This window comes from Chrysochloris asiatica, unplaced genomic scaffold (genome assembly GCF_000296735.1).
Source record: "Chrysochloris asiatica unplaced genomic scaffold, ChrAsi1.0 scaffold00062, whole genome shotgun sequence".
Lineage (NCBI taxonomy): Eukaryota > Metazoa > Chordata > Mammalia > Afrosoricida > Chrysochloridae > Chrysochloris > Chrysochloris asiatica.
In genome coordinates, this window is record NW_006408580.1 from 5,866,123 (window position 1) to 5,891,153 (window position 25,031).

Here is a 25,031-nt window from a genome sequence, read left to right on the forward strand (position 1 = left end):
TGTGTGGATAGTGCAGATCCAGGCAGTGTTTTGTTCTGATGTGTGTAGGGTTGCTATGAGTTGGAACTGACTCAGTGACACCTAACAACAATACCTACTCCTCACTTACTAACTATCTTGTTATCTCACACTACGCTACCAGTACTGTAAATATAGTAGTAGACAAAATGAATCTAGAAATGAATCTAGGCTTACCTTTAAGATTTAAAAGGCATGCAATGTAAAAAATGCTGTTGTTAAGTGCCGTCAAGTCAATTCTGACTCATAGCAACCCTGTATTGAGTTTCCAAGGAGCAATTGGTCATTTGAACTGCCAGCCTTGTGGTTCGCAGTCCAGTGCTGATCCTACAGTGCCACATCAGGATATTAGGACATTTTATTTGACTGACGTATAATAGCAATGATATTAAACTAAAACCATCAAACCCCAAACCAAACCCACTGCCATCAAGTTGATTCCAGCTCATAGTTTAACCACTCTTGGCACAGTGGTTAAAATACTTGGCAGCTACCCAAAAGATCAGTAGTTTAAATCTACCAGCCATTCCTTAGAATAAAGATGTAGTAGTCTGCTTTGTAAAGATTATCCACTGCCGTCGAGTTGATTCTGATTTGTAGCAACTCTATAAGACAGGGTAGAATTGCCCATAGGTTGCGCATGTAGTGAGTGCTGTCACAAGGCCGGTGGTTCAAACCTACCACAATGAGAGATGGAGTTGTTTTCTCCCACAAAGACTTATGGTCTCAGAAGCCCTGTCCTGCAGGGTCGCATGAGTCAGAATCCATTTGATGGCATTGGGGAATCCTTACAAAGCACACTGCCACATCTTTCTTCCATGGAATGGCTGGTAGATTTGAACCACCAACCTTTTGGTTAGCTGCCAATTGTTTTAACCACTGTGCCATCAGGGCCCACTAAACTAAAGGGACCCTCAAATATTTTTTAACAAAATATGAAAAGGATTTTAGTTACTGAGTAAGTTATCTGTTTCTATGACAACTACAACTAATATTTATTGAACACCACCTACTAAGTGCAAACCCTGATCTAGGTGCTTGGGATACTTTGGTGAATTAGGTAGGTAAGATCCCTGCTCTCAAAGAGTTTACCTTCTAGAAGGTAAAAAACAGATAATAAACTAAAAATAAATAAGAAAAGGTATCAGCTATAGAGATAGTACTGAGTATTAGGTTTTTATGGTAAAATTTAAGTTGATATTTTGGTCCTGAAGGTTGAGTCAAATCATATCATTATATTTCCAGGTTTGAAGACAGTGAAAAACAAATAAATTATGATTCATTTTTTGCTGCCCTGAACTGGAGAACAAATCCAGTGGTCGAATGGGAAACAGTATTGGACAATGTAGAGGTAAAATTAATACCTATTTTTCAAACCATTGTGACTGTCTCCTTTGCATTTTTAGCATCCTTTATTTTAAAATTGTTTTTTGATGTAATATGAAATCAGTGCATTGGGGAAAAACGTTTCTGTGGTTCTGGGTATTGGTGCTAAAGGCAACTTTATTTTCCAGGCCCAGTAAACATCTGCTCTGTAAGAGCAAGACTTTTCTTATGCAGCTGAATTTTTTTCAGCCTTGGTCACATCCAATTATATGGAAAATAGGTTACAGTTATAAATAGATAGAAACACTGTTTTCAAGGGATTCTGGTAACATCATCATAAGCCACAAGAGCAGATCTTAAATGGTGCAAATATTAAGACTCCCCAGTGTGTCTGTGACTGTGTACACCGGTTTGCTGTGATTGAAGCAATATAGCATGGGGAAGCACATTTCACTGTGAAGCCAAATGTAAAATAAAAATTCAGTAGAAAAATGCTTGGTTGGGGAAAACAAAGTTCACACTATCAGATGGTGCTCTCAACATTGTGGAATTGTCTGAATTCTCTGAGATTTCTTTGGACCAATTGTCTTTAAGGAGTGGGTGGGTGGGTAGTGGTTTGTTTGCATTTTAACATGCACCAGAAATTGATTTGCTTGGGAAAGTCCCTTGACAAAGCAAATGTCATGTGGTTGATACTCCCAGAAAGGAGGCATTTAGTCCTCTGGGTCACTGTTGACCAACTTATTCTGGCCTGAACTGGTCTAGTTCCCCTGGAGAGTTCCCTCAGGCATGCAGCTCCTCTAGTGTATCAGGGGTGGCCTTAGAACTTCCAGATGTTTGGGAGACAGCAGTGACCTTTGGAGCTGGAGTTGAATTCTGGCTCTGTCACTTAGCTGAGTGATTTGGGGTCAGTTATTTAACTTGTTCATGTATAGATTTAATCCTCAGTCAAATCATGATCAAGTATCTAGTAGGTTCTCTGCTCCATACTAGGGTTCAGAGACGAAAGTCATTATCGCTAACTTTGAGGATCCCACTGCTCCTGAGAGCATCAATACACTCTGATTTAGAGGATGGGGTGATACTGCCTTCCTGGGATGAAGAGGAAGCAGTTTCTAAATCGGGCTAGGGGATCAGAACATATTCTCAGGGGAAATGACCCTTAAAATTTCAGTGATGAGTAGTTAAAGAGTTAGTAAAATAGGAAAGTGACATGGTATGGAAAAGGCATTTTGAACAGGGACGCTGGGACATGGGATTGCATGGCCCGTGTGCAGAGCCAGAAGGAATTGGTGTGTCTAGAGTGAAAGCACATGTGGAGGAGGTAGCGATGAGGCTGGAGAGTCCTCCAAAGGTGAGGTCATGAGAGGCGTGCTGTGTGAATATTGCTCGGAACTATCTGGAGGACACTGACAACATTTAAGCAAAAGAGCGGAGTGATGATGTGTGTCCTTTAGACTACTTTCTCAGACTCTTTAATGGGTGGATTGGCGAGGTGGGAGGGAGGGAAGCCTATCCATTAAGAGGCTCTTAAAGTCCCATCATTACTGTAATAATAGCAAAATGAGTGATGCAAACAGTTAATGTGCTTAACTGCTAGCTGAAAGTTTGGAGCTTCAAGTTCACCTTGGAAGGAAGGCCTGGTGAAGTGCATCTGAAAAATTAAGCACTGAAGTCCCTGTGGAGCACAGTTTTACTCTGACATACATGGGGCTCACCATGAGTCAGAGTCAACTCGACAATGTGCCAAGCACTGTTTTAAGGCCTCAGATCTAGTAGTTTACTTAATCCTTATAGCAGCCCTTTGAGGCAGATGCTTTTATCATTCCCAGTTTAGAGATGGAGAAGCTAGAGAAATAGCACATGTATATGGTAGAGTCAGAATTTAAGCACAGTTCTATTTTACTTTATAGAAGAAAAAGAAGGAAAAAAAAAAAAGCTTTTAGATTTAATTAAACAAAATCGAAGCTAGCTTCACAAAAACAGATCAGTACTTTCATTTGCCCAAATAACCTTTTATTTCTTATCCATGTGACTGTCCTATTTTCACCTAGATAAAGTCAAATTGTGGGTGGGGTTTTATGTTCCACCTTTTCGTTTGTTGTTTTTATGTTGGATGTTATCCATTTATCCCATTAGGACTGCTTTCCGTACCTCTCTTCCCTTCCCTGAGGCCTGGACAGCTGGCCTTTGTGACTACATCAATGGCTTCTCTTGACCCTTGACCCCAAGTTGGGTTGGCCAGTGGGTACACCAGCAGGAGAGTGGGAGAAAGAAAACATCTCCCACCCTACCAGTCACTGTAGATTGACCCCTTTAGCCCTAGGTGTGGTGGTAGGGGCCTCCTGCTGTTACAAGTCTTGGGGGGCATCCTTGTTTGTTTTCCTGAACACATCCCACCACTTTGTAAATAGTTATTTCATTAAACTCTTCTCAAATTACAGCTAGTATATCTCCTCTATTTTCCATGCTTATTTTTGTCAATTAGCAACAAACAGCTCTTGTTTTTCTTTTCCTTGCTTTTGACTTCTCACTCCTTTTCCATTCCACCCAATGAACCACCCAAAGGTGTTCACTGTTTATCAGAGTTAGCCAACTGGTGTTAATTAACTTTTTCTCCATACGCATAGAATCCTGAACAAAGTTATATTTATCTGCATATTAAGGGTTCCATCAATCACGACACCAACGTTTGATCATTCCACATACGCAGAGACAACCCTTGTAGTGTTGTAGTGTATAGTGGGTTGAGTTGGGGCTACCAACCTCAAGGTCAGAAGTTCAAATCTACCAGCTGATCCATGGGGGAAAGTTGAGGCTTTCTGCTCCTGTAAAAATTTACAGCCTCAGAAACCCTATGCAGGGTCGGTATGAGTCAGACTTGACTCAATGGCACACAGCCACCAACACCACCATAAGCACTGGACTACAAACCACAAGGTCTGCAGTTCAGGCCCACCAGCCGCTCCACAGGAGAGAGATGGGGCTTTCTGCTCCCGCAAAGATTAAAAACAAAACAAAAAAGCATTGAAAATCCTATGCAGGGTTGCTATGAATCAGAACCGACTCGAAAGCACTTAACAATATGTATGTATGTATGTATTGTTAGGTGCCATCGAGGTGGCCCTGACTTATAGAGACAACAGAACAAACTACTGCCCAGGTGTATGCTATCCTCACAGTTGTTATATTTGAGCCCATAATTGCTACCATGGTGTCAAACCATGTCATTGGGGAGTCTTCCTCTTTTTTGTTGACCCTCCACTTTTCCAAGCATGAGCTCCTTCTCCAGGAACTGGAGACAAAGGCTTGCCATCCTTGCTTCTAAAGAGCATTCTGGATGCAGTTCTTCCGTGACATATTTGTTTGTACTGGAAGTCCATGGCATTTTCAACATTCTTCACCGACACCATAATTCAAGTACATTGATTGTTCTATGGTCTTCCTTATTCAATATCCAAATGAGGCTATTGAAAATACCACGGCTTGGGTCAGGTAGGTGCACCTTAGTCCTCAAGCTGACATCTTTGCTCTTCCATACTTGAAAGAAGACTTTTGCAGCATATTTGCTTAATGCAATAAGTCGTTTGATTTCTTGACTGCTACTTCCATGAGCATTGATTGTAGATCCAAGCAAATTAAAGTCTTTGGCAACTTGGATCGTTTCTCCATTTATCACAATGTTATATATTAGTCCAGTTGTGAAGATTTTTGTTTACTTCCAGCAAGCCAGCCTGCCATCTGCATATCAAAGGTTGTTAAGGATTGTCTTCTTCCAATCCTGATGCCACATTCTTCTTCATATAATCCAGCTTCTCAGATTATTTGCTCATCATATACATACATATGGTGAAAGGATAGAACCCTTGTGCATGCCTTTCCTGATTTTAAACCATTTAGTATCACCTTTTTCTGTTCTAATGACTGCCTTTTGGTCTGTGTTCAGGTTCTTCATGAGCACAATTAAGTGTTCTGAAAATCCTGTTCTTCTCAATGTTATATGTAGTTTGTTATGATCCACACAATTGAAAGCCTTTGCACACTTGATAAAGCACAAAGAAACATCTTTCTGATATTGTCTGTCTTCAGCCAAGATCCTTCTGACACCAGCAATGATATCCCTTGAGTCAGGTCCTCTTCTGATTCCAGCTTGAATGCCTGGCAGCTCCCTATCCACGAACTGCTCCTGTTTTCGAATTATCGTTAGCAGAATTTTACTTGCATGTGACATTGATGATATTATTTGATAATTTCCACATTTTGTTGAGTCATCGATTCTTTTTTTAATTTTTTTATTGTGAATGTATTCACGTATCAGATCATCAGTTTTATATTTAACAAATCATGTACTTCCTTTTATTTTAATGATTTCACTTCCTCCATGTAACATCAGTTATCCTACTTTCTCCCTGTTATTCTTGTTTCCATTCCACCTTCTTCCCCAATCCTTGTGGATTTTGTCCTTAGGTAAATGCTTGCATTTTAATCTTGAATGATGGACCATCCCATGAATGCATACCCCCTACATATCTATTGCTTGGTTGAAAATTGAGCCAGGCAAGTGAGTTCAGTTCCAGACGTGAAGGGTGATCAAGGGTCACAGTCTCAGGTTCCTCCTGTCTCTTTCTGTCCAGAGAATGTGGTCTTTTTTTGTTTATAATTTTGGATTTTGTTCCACATTTTCTCCCACTCTATCTAGGACCTTGTAATGTGATCCCTTTCAGAACAGTTGTTAGTGGTAGCTGGGTGCCATCTACTTCTGGTCTTGGAGTTGTAAAGACCAGAGTTCATGGGTCCCATTAGTCCATTGGTCTAATTTATTCCAATCATTTTCAATTTTCATCACTCTTCTTTTCTCCACAGAGAAAAAAGTTGTACCTTTGATGGCCACTCATGAGATTTCAAGATCTCAGTTGCTACTCACTGAAGTACGATGTAGAATACAGTCTTTTTGGATTATATTATGCCACTTGACCATGATAGTTCATCTTTCTTTGCAGGGGTTACAAACATGAGTCTCTTCCAGTTAGCTGGATTCCACATTTCTTGGCCTAGACGAGTGAGCACATCCAGTGCTGCATCAGTTTGTTGAAACATTTCAGTTGGTATTCCATCGATTCCTAGAGCCTTGTTTTTCTTCAATGCCTTCAGTGCAGCTTGTACTTACTTATTCAATGCCAACATTTCTTGATCATATGCAACCTCTTGAAATGGTTGAACATTGTCATGATGAAAACAAATACCTTGGCGTAACTTTCCTGACCTTTATTTTATCCATGCAGTTTTCAGTTTCTTTAAATTACTTCATAATCCCCCATTATCATCCTGTGTCCTTTAAAAAAAATTGAAAATAATTTTGAATTTTTTTGAACTTTTTATTGAAAATATATACAAATTACCCCTTAGGAATCCCCAAAATTATCACCAGAAACTTCTGAGCTGACATTTCTGCCTTGAATTTATCTGGCCCAGCAGATCCTCTCAGAAACAACTATTTTGTTTGGACATTTTTTTTGAAAGGCACCCCAATAAAACCTGTTATCGTTTTTAAGTTCTGTTGAGTCAGTTCTAACTCATCACAACCCTGTATGGATTTTCCAAGGAGCAGTTGGTGAATTTGAACCGCCAACCTTGTGGTTAGCAGTCCAGTACTTATATAACAGCACCACACCAAGACTCCGACAAAACTAGGACAAGAGCACTTGTCTGTAGCTGTCTACTGATCACAGAGATGTATTTAAACACATTTTGTTTGGAATAAACTCAAGCATGTGTGAACTGGAATGCTAGTAGCAATACTTTTTGACTTAACTTTGTATATCTGTCTATATGATGGGACTTCAAAATTAAAAGATAATAGAAAAAAAGATAATAGAAAATTTCTACAAACTTTTTGAAATGTGTGTGTGTGTGTGTGCGCGCGTGTGTGTGGAGAGAGAAAGAAAGATTCATTTAAACTTGTGATGGGGGATGATGGCAAGTCCAGAATCCATAGGTCAGGCAACAGACTAGAGATTTCTCCAAGCTTGTGCACCAAAATCTGTAGGCCAAGAGCCTGGAAAAGTGAAGAATGAAGGATTTATGGAAAGATAGCTATTTCTAGAGACAGATGACACCATTGGGAAGACTCCTTTTTCACTCGTCAGGCCTCCTACTGATTGGATTACAGACACCACATTATGGAAGATAGTCTGCTCTACTTAAAGCCAGCTGATTTAACTGCTAACCACATGTAACTAGTTGGTATCAGGTACAGTTTGGTCAAACAATTGGACTACATAGCCTAGCCAAGTTGACATATAAAATTAAGTATCACACTTACCAATTCTGCCAACCAAGCCTTAGAAATGTTTCAGACTGTGAAGACAACTAGAAGGGACAGTCCTTAACAGGCAGTTGAAAAACAAACAAGCAAAAAATGTAGCAACATAAAATTATATCTTATCAGTATAGCCAAAAACTGCAAACTTAACTAGATTCCAAAGAAACTACAGCGCTTTGGTCCTTCTGAACTTGTTATTGTTTCATACAAAGGATGTAATATAAGATATTACTAGTAAGTCTATCATCTCATGTGAAAATGTTTAGTGTGAATGGGTTGAGCATACTATTTATTTCATAGTTCACAGAGTAGAACCAATAGTGTAAAATAGATCTACTGAATCATTTAAGTTTACTCGAACACATCAGTGTTTAATTATTGAGTGATTTCTGAATCAGAATTTATCACAGGTTGCTTTTGCGCAGTGGTTATGAATCGGGCTGTGATCATCAGGGTCAGCAGTTCAAAACTATCAGCTGTTCCGTGGGAGAAAGATGAGGCTTTCTACTCCCGTAAAGATTTACAGCTTCAGCAACCCTGTACAGGGTCGCTATGGAGTCCTGGTGTGGCGCTGTGGGTTAATGCGCCAGACTGCAAAGCCGTTTGAGCTGCAGGGTCGGCAGTTCAAGCTCACCAGCTGCTCAGAAACCCTATATGGGGTCGCTGTGGGTCAGAATAGACTCGACGGCACTTAACAACAACAGCAATGCATTAGTGTCCTTGGGAAGGGAGGGAAGAAAGCAAGAGTGGACAGATGGAAAAGTTGAGTTATGATGCAGGCCCAGAAACAGTGTTGGCCTACCCACAGGGAGTTCTGAAGCCAAACGAGCCCTTCATAGTTGTCCTGTTGTTGTTGTTATTGTTGTTATGTGCCGTGGAGTCGGAACTGACTCATAGCGACCCTGTACAGGGTTTCCGAGGCAGTAAATCTTTTTGGGAGCAGGAAGTCTCATCTTTCTTCCGTGGAGCAGCTGGTAGTTTCGAACTGCTCACCTTGCGTTTCACAGTCCGATTCGTAACCACTACGCTACCAGAGCTCCTTATAGTTGTCCTGAGTTAGGCCAAAATGGCTTGGCTTTTATCCCACTACATCGACTCACTATCTGTGGACTGGTCTAGGAAGGGGTTATAATCTTGGACAAAGTAGCTCTTTGCAGCCAAGACAGTTCTGGGGTTGAGGCAGTTTCTGAAGGGGCTGACAGCTGAGGCTTTCTGCCCACAGCACTCCCAGTAACTGGGATGCCAAGTCCTTCCCAAAAGGGATTCTGGGCCATGCATCATGACATCGAACACAGAACTTGGCAATCATCCCCTTTCGCAGCCCCTGTGGATTGCTCTTGGTGTCAGCTGAGAACTTGGCTGTGTGGTCACAGCTTCCTTCTTACCAGTGTTCATCAGTTAATGTCTGATCTTTCACCCATGGTAGGGAACCAAAAGGAGAACAGTGATTGCCAAAAGAGGCCATGGAGAGGTCAGAACAGATGTGTAGATCTCTGTCCAGAACAGTTGGACAGAGAAAGCTTCTCACCTAGAACTTTGGGGTCACCAACATTGAGGGAATCTGCTATAAACAAGGGTCAAGTGTGGGGCTTCAGTGCAAGATCCACCAGGTTGTGAAAATTATACTCCTATTACAGCGCTCTCTAAGTGTGAAGGAATGAGACTGAAGTTCACTGAGAACAAGTACTGGCAAGCCGAGCTTATGTGTGGAAGCATAGCCCAGGTGAAGGTGGGGTTTGGACAGTGGCATACTTCCTCCAGTATATGAGTTGGACATGCTGGCTCTGGCTAAAGTTCCAGTGATGCCTTGGACAACTCTCCAGAAGTTACTAGCACCCATCATCACTTGGAGCCTGGATATCTTTACTGTTCTGTGGAGTGTTGGCCTCATCAGGATCTCTTCCCCTAACCAGGATGTTACTGAGCAACAAAAAGGAATTCTTGGCCAGTGAAGGCTGAGTAGGCCACAGTACCAGCTTCAACACAAGTTATGTGTGCATCAATATAATGGGTTGGATGGATGTCATGGATGAGGATCTGGCACACATTCTTGATCTTTGCTTGATTAACTGCAATGTGTGGGGTATACAATGAAAAGCCAAAATTCAGGAGCAGGAGAACCTGCTTTAGCTAAGCAGAGGCTGAATGAAGGGGTAGTATGGGATCTAAGATTTGGGATGTCTAGCAGGATGGCCCTCCAAAACACTGTGAGGGGAATCCAGAAATTAACAACATTCAGCAACCCGAGGGAGCCTCTCAGCAGGTTTGAACCAAGCCTTCACTTCAGTCTCACCAAGGGACCAGAGCAGGATAAATCTCTAGACCAGTGAGATCCTAGCAAGAAGCACATTCAGAGGAGCCATGGACATGGATTTAATGAAGGGACAGAAGAGTGGGAGAAGCCAGAGAACAAGGAAACTCATGGAGTAATACAGTCCCTCCTGGGTAGACACCAGGGAGAAAAGGGCAGTGAATGGCTCTTCAGGGGCAAATCACAGTCAGTTCCTAAAACATATTTGGACTCGAGGGAACGAACCTCACAACCAGGGTATCAGAGCAGGCCCAGACTAGCAGCTTCCAGGGCTTGGTTTGCTGGATCTTAGGACTGGTCACCTACTCAGATGTGATTCCCCACTGTGTGATGGTCAGGTGGCCTCTGCTGAAAAGAGAAAGGTCCAACCAAAAACAGTTTAAAAGAAGACAACAGCTGTAAGAAGTTTAGCTTTTATTAGACCTCCTGCTCTTTGGTAAGAGTAGGTTTTCCTAAGTGGGTAAAAGAAGGCAGACTGTCACCCATCATGACTGTTGGCTGTAGCCTATAGATGGGATTCTCTGGGGGCTCCCTTGGCTGCCTCTGGCTTGGCCCCACTGCAGCCTGGGTGAGCCATCTGGGCTGTGATTTCACTCTCACTGTATTATGTGACTATCTATGATCTCAGCATGTTGCCCTGGCACTGTCACATCCTGGAGACCCCATTTCCATTCTATTGTGTTTGCTCACAGATGGCAACTGTAAAACTGGCAAAATAGATCCCATTGTTTGGACCTGTCTGGTTAATCTCAGAAGCCTCATTTTAGAAAATAACACGATATCCATTCTCATATCAACTTTAGAACTTAACACTGTGTGACTGATGGTTTTATCTTTTCATACTTTTGAGAAAAATTGGATGCAGCTTCCTTTTATAAGCAATGTAACTGCAGAAGCATTAGCAATTGGTGCAAAAGCTCTCTCTCGTCACATGGGATGCGTTGGCAGTGGGAAGTAGGAGCAGTGGGATACTTTGTATACATTTGGACACTCATTTTATTGAGGATCTCCTTTTAATATGTAGATGATGGAATACCCTGTGACATTTTATTTTCCCAGTTACCTTGGAAGAATAAGTATTATTCTCAATTGAGGGATTGTTGTTGTTGTCTGGTGCCGTCAAGTCGGTTCCAACTCATTATGACTCTGTGCACAACAGAACAAAACACTGCCTGAACCCGCACCATCCTCACAATTGTTCATGTGTTTGAGTCTATTGCTGTTGCCACTATATCAATCCCTCTCATTGGGGGTCTTCCTCTTTTTCTCTGACCCTCTACTTTACCAAGCATGATGTTCTATTCTAGGGACTTAGTCCCTCCTGATAATACGTCTGAAGTATGAGAGACGAAGTCTCACCATCCCTGCCTCCAAGGAGCACTCTGGCTGTACTTTGCCCAACACAGACTTCTTTGTTCTTCTGACAGCCCATGGTACTTTCAGTATTCTCCTCCAACACCAAAACTCAAATGTATCAATTCTTCTATAGTCTTCTTTATTCAATGTCCAAATTCCACATGCATATGAGGCTATTGAAAATACCTTAGTCCTCAAACAGATATCTTTGCTCTTGAACATTTCTTTAAAGAAATCTTGTGCAGTAGATTTGCCAAGTTCAATACATCATTTGATGTCTTGATTGCTGCTTCCAGGAGTGTTGATTGTGAATCCAAGCAAAATGAAGTCTTTGACAACTTCAATCTTTTCTTCATTTATCAGGAAGTTATTTATTGGTCCACTTGTGAGGATTTTGTGTGTGTGCGTGTGTGTGGATAGAAAACTGAAATTAACTTGATCCTTAAAGGTAAACAAGGTTTATATAATCAGGGCTAGTGCCAACTCTTTCCACTAACTAAACTGTCAGTTTGTCGTACTGTGGTGGATTGTGAGTTGTTGTGATTCTGAAAGCTATGCCACCAATATTTTAAATACCAGCAGGGTCACCCATGGTGGACAGGTTTCAGATGAGCTTACAGATGAAGACAGACTAGGAAGAAAGAGTGACGAACTACTGTAGAATATTTAGTCACTGAAAACCTTATGAATAGCACAGAAACACTGTCAGCTATAGTACCGGAAAATGAGCCCCTCAGGTTAGAAGGCACTCAAAATGCAACTGGGGAAGAGCTGCCTCCTCAAAGTAGAGTTGACTGTGATAATGAGAATGGAGTAAAGCTCGAGGGAGAAAAGCCTTCATTTGCTGATGGGGCACAACTCAAAATGAAGAGAAACAGCTATAAACATCCATTGAAAATCAGAACATGGAACGTACAAAGCATGAATCTGGGAAAATTGGAAGTTGTCAAAAATGAAATGGAACGCATCAACATCAGTATCTTAGGCATTAGTGAGCTGAAATGGACTGGTATTGGCCATTTTGAATCTGGCAACCACATGGTTTACTATGCTGGGAATGACAAATTGAAGAGGAATGGTGTTGCATTCATTGTCAAAAAGAACATGTTCAGATCAGTCATGGGGTGCAACGCTATCTGTGATAGGATAATATCCATGCGCCTACAGGGAAGCTCAGTTAATACCACTATTATTCAAATTTACGCACCAACCACAAAAGCCAGTCAGGATGAAATAGAAGAATTCCGTTTTGGAAGAAGTGCAGCCAGAATGCTCCTTGGAGGCCAAGATGGCCAAACTTCGTCTCTCCTACTTCGGACATACTGTCAGGAGGGACCAGTCGCTGGAGAAGGATATCATGTTTGGTAAGGTGAAGGGTCAGAGAAACAAAGCAAGACCCCCAATGAGATGGATTGGCCAAGTGGCAGCATCAATGGACTTAAGCGTGGCAACAGTAGTGAGGTTGGCCCAGGATTGGGCAGTGTTTCATTCTGTTGTGCATAGGGTCGCTATGGGTCAGTACCAACTCTATGGCACCTAACAACAACACAACAGTGCCAACTCTTTAAATAAGCAAAGTTATTTCAATATCAGTAGTTGAATTTACAGTTGAAATAAAAGGTTATTGATCTTTCTCATTAAATTTAAAACATAACTGGTAAACACATAGCAATGTTGTTGTTGTGAGTTGCCACCAAGTTGGCTCCAACTTATTTCAACCGTATTCATAACAGAACAAAATGGTACCCAGTCCTGCACCATCTTCATGATTATTCTTACGTTTGAGTTCACTGTTGTGGACATTGTGTTACTCCATCTTATTGAGGGGTTCCCTTATTTTCTTTCATTAGCCCTCCATTTTATCAAATATGGTGCCCTTTTTCCATGATTGACTTTTACTGATGTGCCAATGTAAGTGAGTTGAAGTTTCACCATCCCTGCTTCTAAGCAATTCTGGTTGTCTTTTGTTTGTTCTTCTGACAGTCCACAGAAAATTCATTAATCTTTGCCAACACCACATTTAGAATGCATCAATTCTTCTTCGCTCTTCCTTTTTCATTATCCAACTTTAACATGCATTGTTGTTGTTGTTGTTAAGTGCCATCGAGTCGGTTCCGACCCATAGCGACCCTGTACAGGGTTTCCGAGGGTGTAAATCTTTATGGGAGTAGAAAGCCTCATCTTTCTCCGGCGGAGCAGCTGATAATTTCGAACCACTGACCTTAAGGTTCGCAGCCCGTAACCACTACGCTACCAGAGCTCCTTTTAACATGCATAGGAGGTGATTAAAAATAGATCAGGAAAACACATAGCAGTAACAATACCAAGCTTTAGCCTAGCAGGACAAGATGCTGCTAGAATACATTGTGATTTAAAGTAGGGGATGATACCTACTTGAATTGTACACATAAACCTATCACTAAAAGCACAAAAACCCCATACCTCCTTGAAAACTTTCCTTGATCCATAGTGCATTTCCAAGGAAAGGGGTCTTGTTTACCTGTGTTTTGGCTGTACTCACATACAGAGGACACAACTTTTGATGGTGGCTTTGTCTAACATAAAGAGAGGTGATTGTAAAATATCTAAAGATAGAAATGGGTAGAAATTTAAGCATAGTATATGAGGGAGTTTCAAAAGGTTCATGGAAAAAATATTGGAATTAAAAGATAATGTAATTTTCCCCGGAACTCTTGAAACCCCCTGGTATGAACTTTTTCTTATGTTATAAAAATACCTTTGATTAGCCCAATAAGTATTTGGAAACTTCTCTTCTCAAAATTAATTTTAACTTGCTGAATTCTATGAGTTTTTATTATTTTTCATACCATTTAAGATTATATTTTGTCAACCTAATTTGATTATTCCTAAGGTCATGTCAGCCTTATTAGAAGGGAAAAACTAATCTTACTGAAAGGAAGAAAACCGCAATTTCAACTCCATGTATGCTACTGGATTTTCTTACAAATTCATAGATACTTCCCATTGAAATGTCTTACTGTAAGCGCATGGGGAGAATAATGTGGTGGTGAAATCACTCATGTTGCTTGATGAGCTCTTACATTTGGGAGAAATAAAAATAACTTTGTTTCAGTGAAGCATGGAATTTAATTGACATCCGATCTTTTCCCCTCATGCATCTGGTGATCTGGTGATCTTACATCTACAGTAGAAAATTTAAAACTAGAAGGAGACATAATGCAATTAAATTTTCTTTTAAAAATGTCAAAGCCAGTAAATCTCAGCCCCATTAGCTGACACACAGCTTCTCTGTCCTTACTGGGCTGCTGTTATTACTGTGTTTCCATCCAGTGCCATCTTCACTTCCCATTTCAAGGGGGTGTGGTTTTTACAGATCTGCAGCTGCAACTTTCCCCATTGCTGAACAAGTCATTTATGGCTGACTTGTTTGATACCTTAAGTGACTCCATGAAAGGTGTCTTAGGCCCTCTTGAAGGCACTGATCCCCAGCCACTTTAGAATCATGATTTGGTATCATGGTGGAATTTTACTGCGCCTTTTATATTATTCCTCCTTCTAGAAAACACTACATGGTACTTAGAGTTTATGCTCCAGATTAAGTTTAGTTTTGTTTTGAAATTTTGGTACTACCACTCGAAGTATCTGCAAGTCTTATGGCAGACTTGATCCATCCATGACTTGCCAAGAAATTGCTTTTTACTAAGCTGCTCTGTGGTCTTTATAGGCATTTTATTAATTATGATCAATGCAAAACTGTATCATATTTTCGTTTGACTTCTCCTACAAGTAGATTGGAGATGAGGATTTGCAGGTAACTAGGACTGCAAGGTCGGTTTGAATTGCAAGGTCGGTGGTTCAAGGTCACCAGCTGCTCCTGGGAAGCCCTATACGCGGTCTCTATGAGCTAGAATCAGCTTGATGGCACTTAACACCAACAACTGTAAGTGCTTGGGAGGGAAGTCAAAGGAACACTGGAATGGGAGCTAGAGTGAGAAAGGAAAGGGAAGGAAGCTATTAAAACCATTTGCCTTGGCATCAACTCAGACTCCTTGGGGACCCTATATGTGTTAGAGTAGAGCTGTGCTCCATAGGGTAGTCAGTGGCTGGTTTTTCAGAAGTAGATCTACAGACCTTTCTTCAGGGTAGACTCTAACCTCCAACCTTTCAGTTTGCAGTTGAGTGCCTTAACTATTTCAACTACCCAAGGACACCTTAGAAACGAGGGCATATTATCAAATCAGTTACAACTGTAGGTGACTGGGCTTAATTCCACTGTGAAATGCTGGGACCCCATGGCCAGCACATACCTCAGAACGATCCCACCCAAAGTGCAGGGACGCTATGGGATTTACTCATCAATTCCCAATAGTCGCTGGGTGAAATAAAGGGAAGGAATTAATTCCTAGACGCTTGTGGCTTACCACAGGGGCAGTCAAAGCTGCCCACACAGGCCAAAGAAAAGACCCACATGCAAAGGAGTGTAAGGGCTGGTGGTTGAAAGTAAGGTTAGTGTGTCCCGAAGTAGAAAGGGCAAAGAGTCAGGGAAGGGCAGCCCATACACATCCATAGTTCAGATTTGAATGTGCACTGACAGAGGAATTCTTTTAAAGACACATCCTTATCTGAAATGAGAATGAAAATTAATGACTATTGTAGATGAGCACTCCTCTTGTCAGATCACCACACTGTCATCTACCTGCTTTACTGGTAAACCAACAGAAAACAGGGTTTTCATTATATTTTAGAGTGTAGGATAAATAAAAGGTCAGCGGAGACAAAGAATATTTTAACTGACTATATATATTTTTAGAAATATTCTGGAATATTTGCAGATTTATTAGAAAAATTAGACAGTGGTACCACCAGTTCCTATTAAGTCATTTCTGATTACGACCACCTCATGTGTGTCAGAGTAGAACTGGGCTCCATAGGGTTTTATGTGGCTGATATTTCAGAAGTAGATCGCCAGAGCTTTCTTCCAAGGTGCTTATGGAAACTGCCAACTTTTAGGCTAGCAGCTGAGTATTAGCTGTTTGCACCACCTAGTGACTCCTAGGTAGTGATATTATGGGGTTTTCTCATGTCACCAAAAATCTCTTCATTTTATAAAGAGATTGGCTCTGTGCTTCCTTTTGTTGTTTTCAGGTGCTGTCGTGTAGACTCCACCTCATGCACAACAGAATGAAACACTGCCCAGTCCTGCGCCATCCTCACAATTGTTACTACACTTGAGCCCATTGCTGCTGCCATTGTGCCACTGGGGGGTCTTCCTCTTTTTCACTGACCCTCCTCTTTACCAAACATGACGTCCTTCTCCAGGGACTGGTCCCTCTTCATAATATGTCTGAAGTGTGAGAGATGAAGTCTGGCCATCCTGTGCTTCCTTTAAATAAACCTGATTAAACAAAATTAATAAGAAAGTACTCTTTCCTTTGAAGGAAAATTAAACTATGAAGAAGGTACTCCTCTCCCCCACCCCACACCCTTTAAACCTCCTCTAGTTCCTATTCTCATTTTGATCCCAAATTTTCTTCTTATCAGTCCCCTTTAAGCTAGTAGTAATGTGTGGAAATCTCCTTCAAGTATGGAGCTGGGCAAAGAGTGGCTTTTCAGTTTCTCAAGGCCAGCAGAGGCGCCTGTGGTATTTATCTGGTATTGTTGTTGTTGTTGTTAAGTGCCGTTGAGTCGATTCTGACCCATAGCGACCCTGTATAGGGTTTCCAAGGAACAGCTGGTGAGCTTGATCCACTGACCTTGCAGTTCAAACAGCTTTGCCGTCTGGTGCGAATGCATCACAGCGCCACATCTGGTATTGGTGGTGGTGGTCATGTGCCGTGGAGTCGGTTCCGACTCATAGCGACCCTGTACAAGGTTTCCGAGGCTGTAAATCTTTATGGGAGCAGAAAGCTTCATCTTTCTCCTGCAGAACAGCTGGAAGTTTCGAACTGCTGACCCTGAGGTTCGCAGCCCGATTCGTAACCACTACACTACCTGGTGTGGCGCTGTGGGCTAATGCGTCAGACTGCAAAGTCATTTGAACTGCAAGATTGGTGGTTCAAGCTCACCGGCTGCTCCTTGGAAACCCTATACAGGGTGGCTATTGGGTCAGAATCGACTCGATGGCACTTAACAACAACAACAAGGGTTGAAAGAAGCAGACGATTTTTGTCTTTTTATCTTGTCATCCTTAATTTAAAATCTCAAGGTATTGACTTGAGTTTCATTTTGCCCATGTCTGACTTGTTGCTTATGAATTTGATTCTCATCTCCAAATTCATTATCACACAGTAAGCTATTTTCTTTCTTGTTCTTTTATTGTTAGAATTTAAATCATGATTCCTTGCTTAAAAAAAAAAAAAAAAGACTTTTGCTACATACATAATAAGCTAAAATAAGGAAAGATCTAGTACTGATCAGTTCCATAGCAGAATGTATTTCCTAAATTATTTCCTCATAATTATATGAGTGGCATAATACAGTTATTATGTGTCATATAATGTATTTGAATCTTTGGGTACTCAAAACTTTTCCTTTAAAACAACAACAAAAGAAAGACCAGGGAATAGTGATTTTAAATGTATGTAATTGTACTGTTCCTCTATGACAAGATAGAATTTGTAAGTACCATTTCTGAGTGAAAATTGCTTTCAGTTTTATGATGAGATTTTTGAGGATATGTTAAATAATAGAGTTGCGTGACTATTGATCTCAGCCTTCATTTGTTAAAGTAGAATTTAAAATATATCCAGGGATTTCCTGTATATGTTTTACATTATATATTTTAAGCCATTCAGTGTAAGGAAAGCCATTGCAAGAACTTCCCTGTGGTATGCATTGTGGAAAGCAACCCTTAGGAGTCTTGTTAGCCGTCATTCATCTGTGTGGTCATTTCTTTCTTTAGACCACAGTTTGGGAACTCCGGGACAAACTTCGACAGAAGGCATTTGTGAGAGAAAAGAGTAGTTCAATTCAAGAAGCACTTGTCTTCCACTTAACTTTTCTAGTTGAAAATGATAGGCCCAAATGCAGCTCTGTAGGATGGGAGCCAGCTGCTTGTGAAGAGGCCCACTGCTCTGCTTGCCTCTGGAGGGTAACCCAGCACATAAGCACCGCTTCATCACTGGGGTTGCAACCCAGGACCCTCCACTTATTGGCAACATAACTTTAGACAGACTCCTTAACCCTCCTTTGCCTTTCTTTCTTTTACTGTAATTAAAAGTTGGCTGCCATTAAGTCAGTCCCAACTCAAAGAGACCCTATATGTGTACGAGTAGCACTGTGATCCATAGGGTTTTTAATGGCTGACTTTTGGGAAGTAGATTGCCAGACCTTTCTTCCAAGGCGCCTTTACCCTTAACAGCCAAGAACATTATCCATTTGTAAAATCCAGGGACTCCATTTTGTAAATAAATATCATAAAAGTACCTACCTGTTAGGGTTTTTCTGTGATGGTTAAGTAACTTAATATATGCAAACCACTTTTTAAAAAATACCTGCCCTATGGTTGTTGTTGTTATGTGCTGTTGAGTGGGATGTGACTCATAACGACCCTGTATAGGGTTTTCCAGGCTCTAAATCTCTACAGGAGCAGAAAGCCTCATCTTTCTCTCTTGGAGTGGCCAGTGGATTTGATCTGCTGACCATATAGTGCCATTACCAGGTTTACAGCCCAACATGTAAACCATTACCAGGTTTACAGCCCACTACACCACCAGGACTCCTGTCATATGGTATGTGCCATTGAATTTATTGTTATTATTACTAGGTAATAATATGATGCATTCCGCTGCTAACCACAAGGTCAGTGGTTCAAACTCACCACCTTCTCCATGGGAAAAAGAAGAAGCTGTCTGCTCCCATAAAGATTTACAGTCTCAGAAATCCTATACAGGGTCTCTGTGAAGCTGAATTGACTTGATGGCCATAGGTTTGTTTTTTTGATTTTATAATCTTGCAAAGGTCTACAGGTACTTCATCATCAGCATGACTCATCTCTTAAATTAAGGGTTTATGCCTTATTTAGAAGGAGTTCCAGTAGCATAGTGGGTTACGTGTTAGGCTCCTAACCACAAGGTCATCAGTTCACATCCACCAGATGCTCCATGGGAGAAAGATGAGGCTTTCTGCTCCCATGAAGATTTATAGCCTCAGAAACCCTATCCCAGTCGCTATGAGTCAGAACCGACTTGACAGCACATAACAGCAGCAACAGTCTTATTTCAAGATGTCAATACGATACTCTTCCAATTCTGTCAATGCTACTGATTCCCATCACTTTACATCTCATTCCTGTTTCAGTGACTTCCACATATTTGCACAATTCTGGATTCTAGAGCCCTGTGATATACAGAACCAGCTTGTTGATGTTTAAGGTGAGAACCACCTTAATGCCTCATAGATACCTCAAACACAGAATGTCCAAAATTGAACTTAATATCACCCTCCACTTCCTACTTGCCCACTAAAACACTTTAAAAAAAAAAAAAATTCTCTTCTTCCTGCTTTCCTTATTTTGGTTATGGCATCATCAAGGACTCTGTTACTAAAATTAGACATTTTAGAACCACCCCTACCCCTTTATTTTATCACCATATCCAACCAGGCATCTACCAGGTAATATATGATCCATAGCAGCAGCATCTTTCAGATATAGCTATTGTTTTCCATTTCAACTGCAGTCACCCTGGTGTGGACACAGCCATTCCCCCCCAGAACTACTGTAGTAGCCTCCACATTGATTTTCCTGCTTTACATTATTCTTCGTACTGCCATCAAATGATCTGCTGAATCTCAAATCTGATTTCTGTCATTTATCTGACTGAGACCCTTCTTTGACTTTCCCTACTAACCCACACAATCATGTAAAAACCATCAGAGAAACTAGCACAGTTCAGCCCTGGCGTCTCCTTCCCACCACCTGTCATGTGTCCCAAACCACATTAGATTACTCACCCTTTTTGGAAAACAGATGTTAAGTCTCCAGACCTTTGCATCATCTATTCCCTATGCCTGGAACACCTTTCACCACTTTAAACACCTGCTGAACTCATCCCATAAGACCCAACTGAAATATCACTTCTAAAATTCTATCATATAAAGTTACGTGTTTCTGTGACATCCGTTGACTCTGGATAGCCTGTCACAGTAGTTGCTGTTGTTGTTGTTGTTGTTGTTAGATACCATTGAGTCGATACCGATTCATAGAGACCTTATGCATAGCAGACGAAACATTACCCGATCCTGAGCCAACCTCACTACTGTTGCCACGCTTGAGTCCATCGATGCTGCCGCTTTGCCAATCCATCTCGCTGGGGGGTCTTCCTCTTTTGCTCTGACCAGCGACTGGTCCCTCCTGACAATATGTCCAAAGTATGAGAGATGAAGTTTGGCCGTCCTGGCCTCCAAGGAGCACTCTGGCTGCACTTCTTCCAACACAGATCTATTGGTTCTTTTGGCAGCCCATGGCACTTTCAATATTCTCCTCCAACACTGTAAATCAAAACAATCAATTCTTCTATGGTCTTACTTATTCACTGTCCAGCTTTCACATGCATATGAGGTTATTGAAAATACCATGGCTTGGGTCAGGCTCACCTTAGTCCTCAGGCTGACATCTTTGTTCTTCAACACTTTAAAAAGGTCTTGTGCAGCAGATTTTTCTAATACAATATATCATTTAATTTCTTGACTGCTGCTTCCATGTGTGTTGATAGTTGATCCAAGAAGAATGAAGTCACAGTAGTAAAGATACAGTATCTCTTAGATATGACAGCAGTTAACCTTAACATAAATACATAAATCCATATTTGTTTTTATTTTTATGTAACATAGATACATAAATAGCTACAGTTGTAAACTTCCCCCCATGTTGTTAGTAATATCAGTTGACTATTGTAGCCTATGTAGTGTATATGTGTGTGTGCAGAGCTTATTCCCAAGAGCAGACTAGGAGTGATTCAGCGCTGGTACCACTGTTATATTGCAGAAACCAAGTACCTAGCTTGACTACCAGGTTGGATTTTAAGCATTGAGGTATTAATAAAGTATAGGAGGAGCTCGTGCTGCAGTAATAACAAACAACCCCCCTTCCCCAGATTGCAGTTGTTCATAACAAACAGTTGTTTTTCACGGGCCCCTAAGCCTGCTGGGCATGGATGGCTTAGCTCCAGCAAGTCAAGAGTGGTCTGCTTCATCTGTGTCATTTGAGACCAGAGTAACCTGGAACATGTTCTTCTCATGGTGATTGAAGAGGTGAGGTACAAAGGCCAAACCAAGCCATACCATCATATTCAAGCTTCTGTTCATGTTTTATCTGCTAATATTACATGGGCCAAACAAAGCCAGTCATGTGGCCAAGCCTATGTCAAAAGGAGTTAGGAGAGGCACTCCTGGTTTTCCAGTGGGAGGTACTGCCAAGTCATATGGTAAAGGGTGTTGATGTGTAATTCTAGTACAGGGAAGCAGTGAAGAATCAAGAACAAGAATCTAATCTCCCACAAAGGTCTTACGATGCTGAAGTAGATTGTAGGAATGTCTACTTTGAAAACAAACTGTTTATTACCTCTATAAAGACAAAGAACACTTTTTGATATTGCATTTACAATGATATATTTTGGAATATGGTCTAATTATAACTATCCTTGTTTTTGTTTTTTCTAGAAAATTGAAGATGTTTGGATGGGGTCACCATCACCCATTCCTGTGAAATACATAAGCTACATGCCCCTTTTAAAGGATGTGTTTGATTTGGAGGAGGACTAAACCATGCCAATTTTTGTCAGCTTTCTTTGATTTGCTGTTCTAATTTTGCCAAATTTATTTTAGTAGATATAATTTCATTAAAAGCAAAAAAGAAACAAGATGCATTGTATTGAAATTCATAAACCACCATTAATCTTCTTTTGTCACTTTAGATTTTCAAAATATCATATCATATTACTGATGTACTGGTGCTATTAAAAGTGCCATTTGAAGAAATGTCTAGCATTTTTATTAGATGCCTGATTTATTAACACCAAAGAGTCTTATGATAGTTTTCCATCCAACAAAATTTGATTCATTCCAATATGAAAAGAAAATGAATTTTTATGTTTACATATGACAAAAGAAAATCAAATTATATAGGAGCATTAAGTTGTAATTCTATTAAATATTTTCTGAAATCTCCTTGATGTATGTGCATTATTTATATAATTAAGTTTCATAACAGCCTACCTCATCAAAATAACTCTTCAATTTCTCTCAAGGGTGAAGATACTTATTTTCTGCAACTAGTGAAGCTATGAGAAGAAAAGGTACCCCCCTGCACATGCATACATGAAAATTTGAGAGATAAACTGAAACATATACAGTGTTTATATTTTTAATGCCCTTTTCCCAAGGGAAGTCAGCTTGTTAGTTTAGGAATATATGCATGTATATGTAATTATAGCATGACCAAAAATGTCTTAAGACTAAAATATTGAGGGGTGTGAATGCTGAAGATTTTGAGAGATATTTTTTTATTCGTTTCACACACACGCAACCCTCCCCTCCCCGCTCCCCCCCTCCTGAAGTTAAAAAAAAAAACACCTAAAACTGTTAAGATTTTTTTCCTCCCTGGATTTTCTGTAGTTCTCCTTTTATTTTTGAATCTTCTAGGCTTAAAACATCATGAGTTCATGACCCTGGTCCTCTAGGAATTCTGTGTAAGCAGTCTATCCCAGTGCACCTCATTCTTCGGGTTGGGTCCCAGTTGTTTGATGCTCTCAGAAACAATGGAAGCCCATCAAGAAGGGACTGCTCCATTTCCCTTTCAGGGACTGCTCTGAAGAGGAGTAGCAGGAGGCCATTTCAAGCGCCCTTTCAGTCTCATTATTCTTTCATTCCACATTAGCAGCAGCAGTTCGCCTAGAAATGAGCTGGTTTCTTGGCACTCAGATGTACAACTTGCTTGACAACAATGACGCTTTCATTTTTTGAAGTTAACCAGTAAACTGTGCTTGTATCTTTAAGCCTACACTAACTCTGAGTGTGCTATTGTTAGATCAGGCACCATTCACCTTTCTGATAAGCCAGAGGACTCAGTTTATATACTAGAACCATCTACCCATAAAATCTCATTTTGATGACTTGATTTTTGCCCTAGGTTTTTTTTAAAGACAACTGACAGTGCCAAGCCATTTTGTCACTTTAAGATTTCTTTATTCTCCAGAGAGTAAGCTTTTAGAAAGATGACACTTTCCTGTGACTTTTTGAGCTGACAGATTTGTCACTTACCTTTTCAACTTTTCAGTTAGTTGTCTTCCCTTAAGATTTTAAATATGCAGATAATTTAGCCCTTTTACAGACTCATACAGTTCATTTGAGGAAGGGGAAGAGTAAAGGAAGAGATGCAAACCAGTGATATACTCCTGAGTTCATGGTGGGGCAACTGCTCATTCTGTTCCATAGATGTGTCTTTCTGCCCTGGCTGTTGGCGGTCCAAGCCCACAATTAGCAATTAAATGGCCATTATAAGAATCATGCCGATAAACATGATACATTGCTGTCATATAGACACTTTAAATAATTATTCTTTTTATAACTAAGCCATATACTGAAGAAAATTTATAATTTAGAGATAATATCTCCATTAGTAAAGTTTATGACCCAATAAACAGTTCCCACTAGTTAATAAATGCCAAAGCCGTAAAAACAAAGACTATTAATGTAATAGAATTTCTGTATCTCCCACTTTTGCTGGTGGTCTGAGGCACTGAAGGGAAATGCTATCTTAGGAAAAACATTTATTCTCGTTATATAAATATCAATGAATTGTCTTACAATCCATCTGGAAACCTCCCAGCCCCCCTTGGTCCCAGGTGGTTGAGAACAGTGGATGCATTCTGCTTAGGTTTCAGGGAGCAGAAAACTCTGGTATTCAGCACAAATAAACCCTGTGACTCAATTTTTTGAGGGAGGTAGGGAGGAGAACTGGGATTTCTGCCTTTTCTCTTTTTAAAAAAAAGAGACATTCTAACTATTATCATTATTCCAGGGTAGCGATTTTTTTTTTTTTTTAAAGCTTCACAGCCTTTGCAAATACTTATATTTTTAGTTGCTAACATTTTCTCACTTTGACAGAATAGCAAGCACTGCCTGTGGCTGGCCGGGTGAGTTGAAGGTTAATATAGGCAAACCTTTTGTACTAAGAAGTAATTGTTGTTTTAGTATTCTTGGAACCGTGGGAATGATTGATAAAGTCATTTGAAAGCCCAAATCACAGCTTTTCAGAAGAAACTGATTAAAAGCTGTTGAAGTTCACATTAAATTGTTTGCTGAGTCACTGTTGAATATATGGATACTGTCAGCAGATAACTAATTTCCAGTGTCTATTTGCCTATTCTTTTCAAAGTAACGATTTGAATCAATTGTAACCTAACTAAAAACTAATGTGAATAAATCTGTTGGTTGATTTTAGTGCTCACTAAAGTAGCTAATTTTTTTTTTTTTTTGTCAACAGAGATGAGATCAGGAGTGCTGTAATTGTAATGCATTATAATGCTTTTTTGCCTGCTTTATTCCAGTTATTGCATTGTTCATTCGATTCTGTAAATCTCAAATATTCCATTTTTGTTAGTTTTGTGTTTATACTATGCTTTTTAAGATTGTGAAGTTCCTGGGGGAGGGGGACAAATAGTTTACATGCTTGACCTTAAATCTTCACAAGGGCGGAAAGCCTCATCTTTCTCCCTC

General features: G+C 40.4%; 1 protein-coding gene across 1 annotated transcript in view; it reads left to right on the forward strand.

Moving 5' to 3' along the window:
* EFHC2 (EF-hand domain (C-terminal) containing 2) overlaps window positions 1-22,076 on the forward strand; it is a 259,272-nt gene extending 237,196 nt beyond the window's left edge. Inside the window, exons 14-16 of the mRNA XM_006864292.1 lie at window positions 1,264-1,351; window positions 12,574-12,591; window positions 21,975-22,076. Of these exons, the coding sequence (XP_006864354.1) occupies window positions 1,264-1,351; window positions 12,574-12,591; window positions 21,975-22,076 (208 nt within the window). The remainder of the gene's footprint in view (window positions 1-1,263; window positions 1,352-12,573; window positions 12,592-21,974) is intronic.
* Window positions 22,077-25,031: the final 2,955 nt, after the last annotated feature.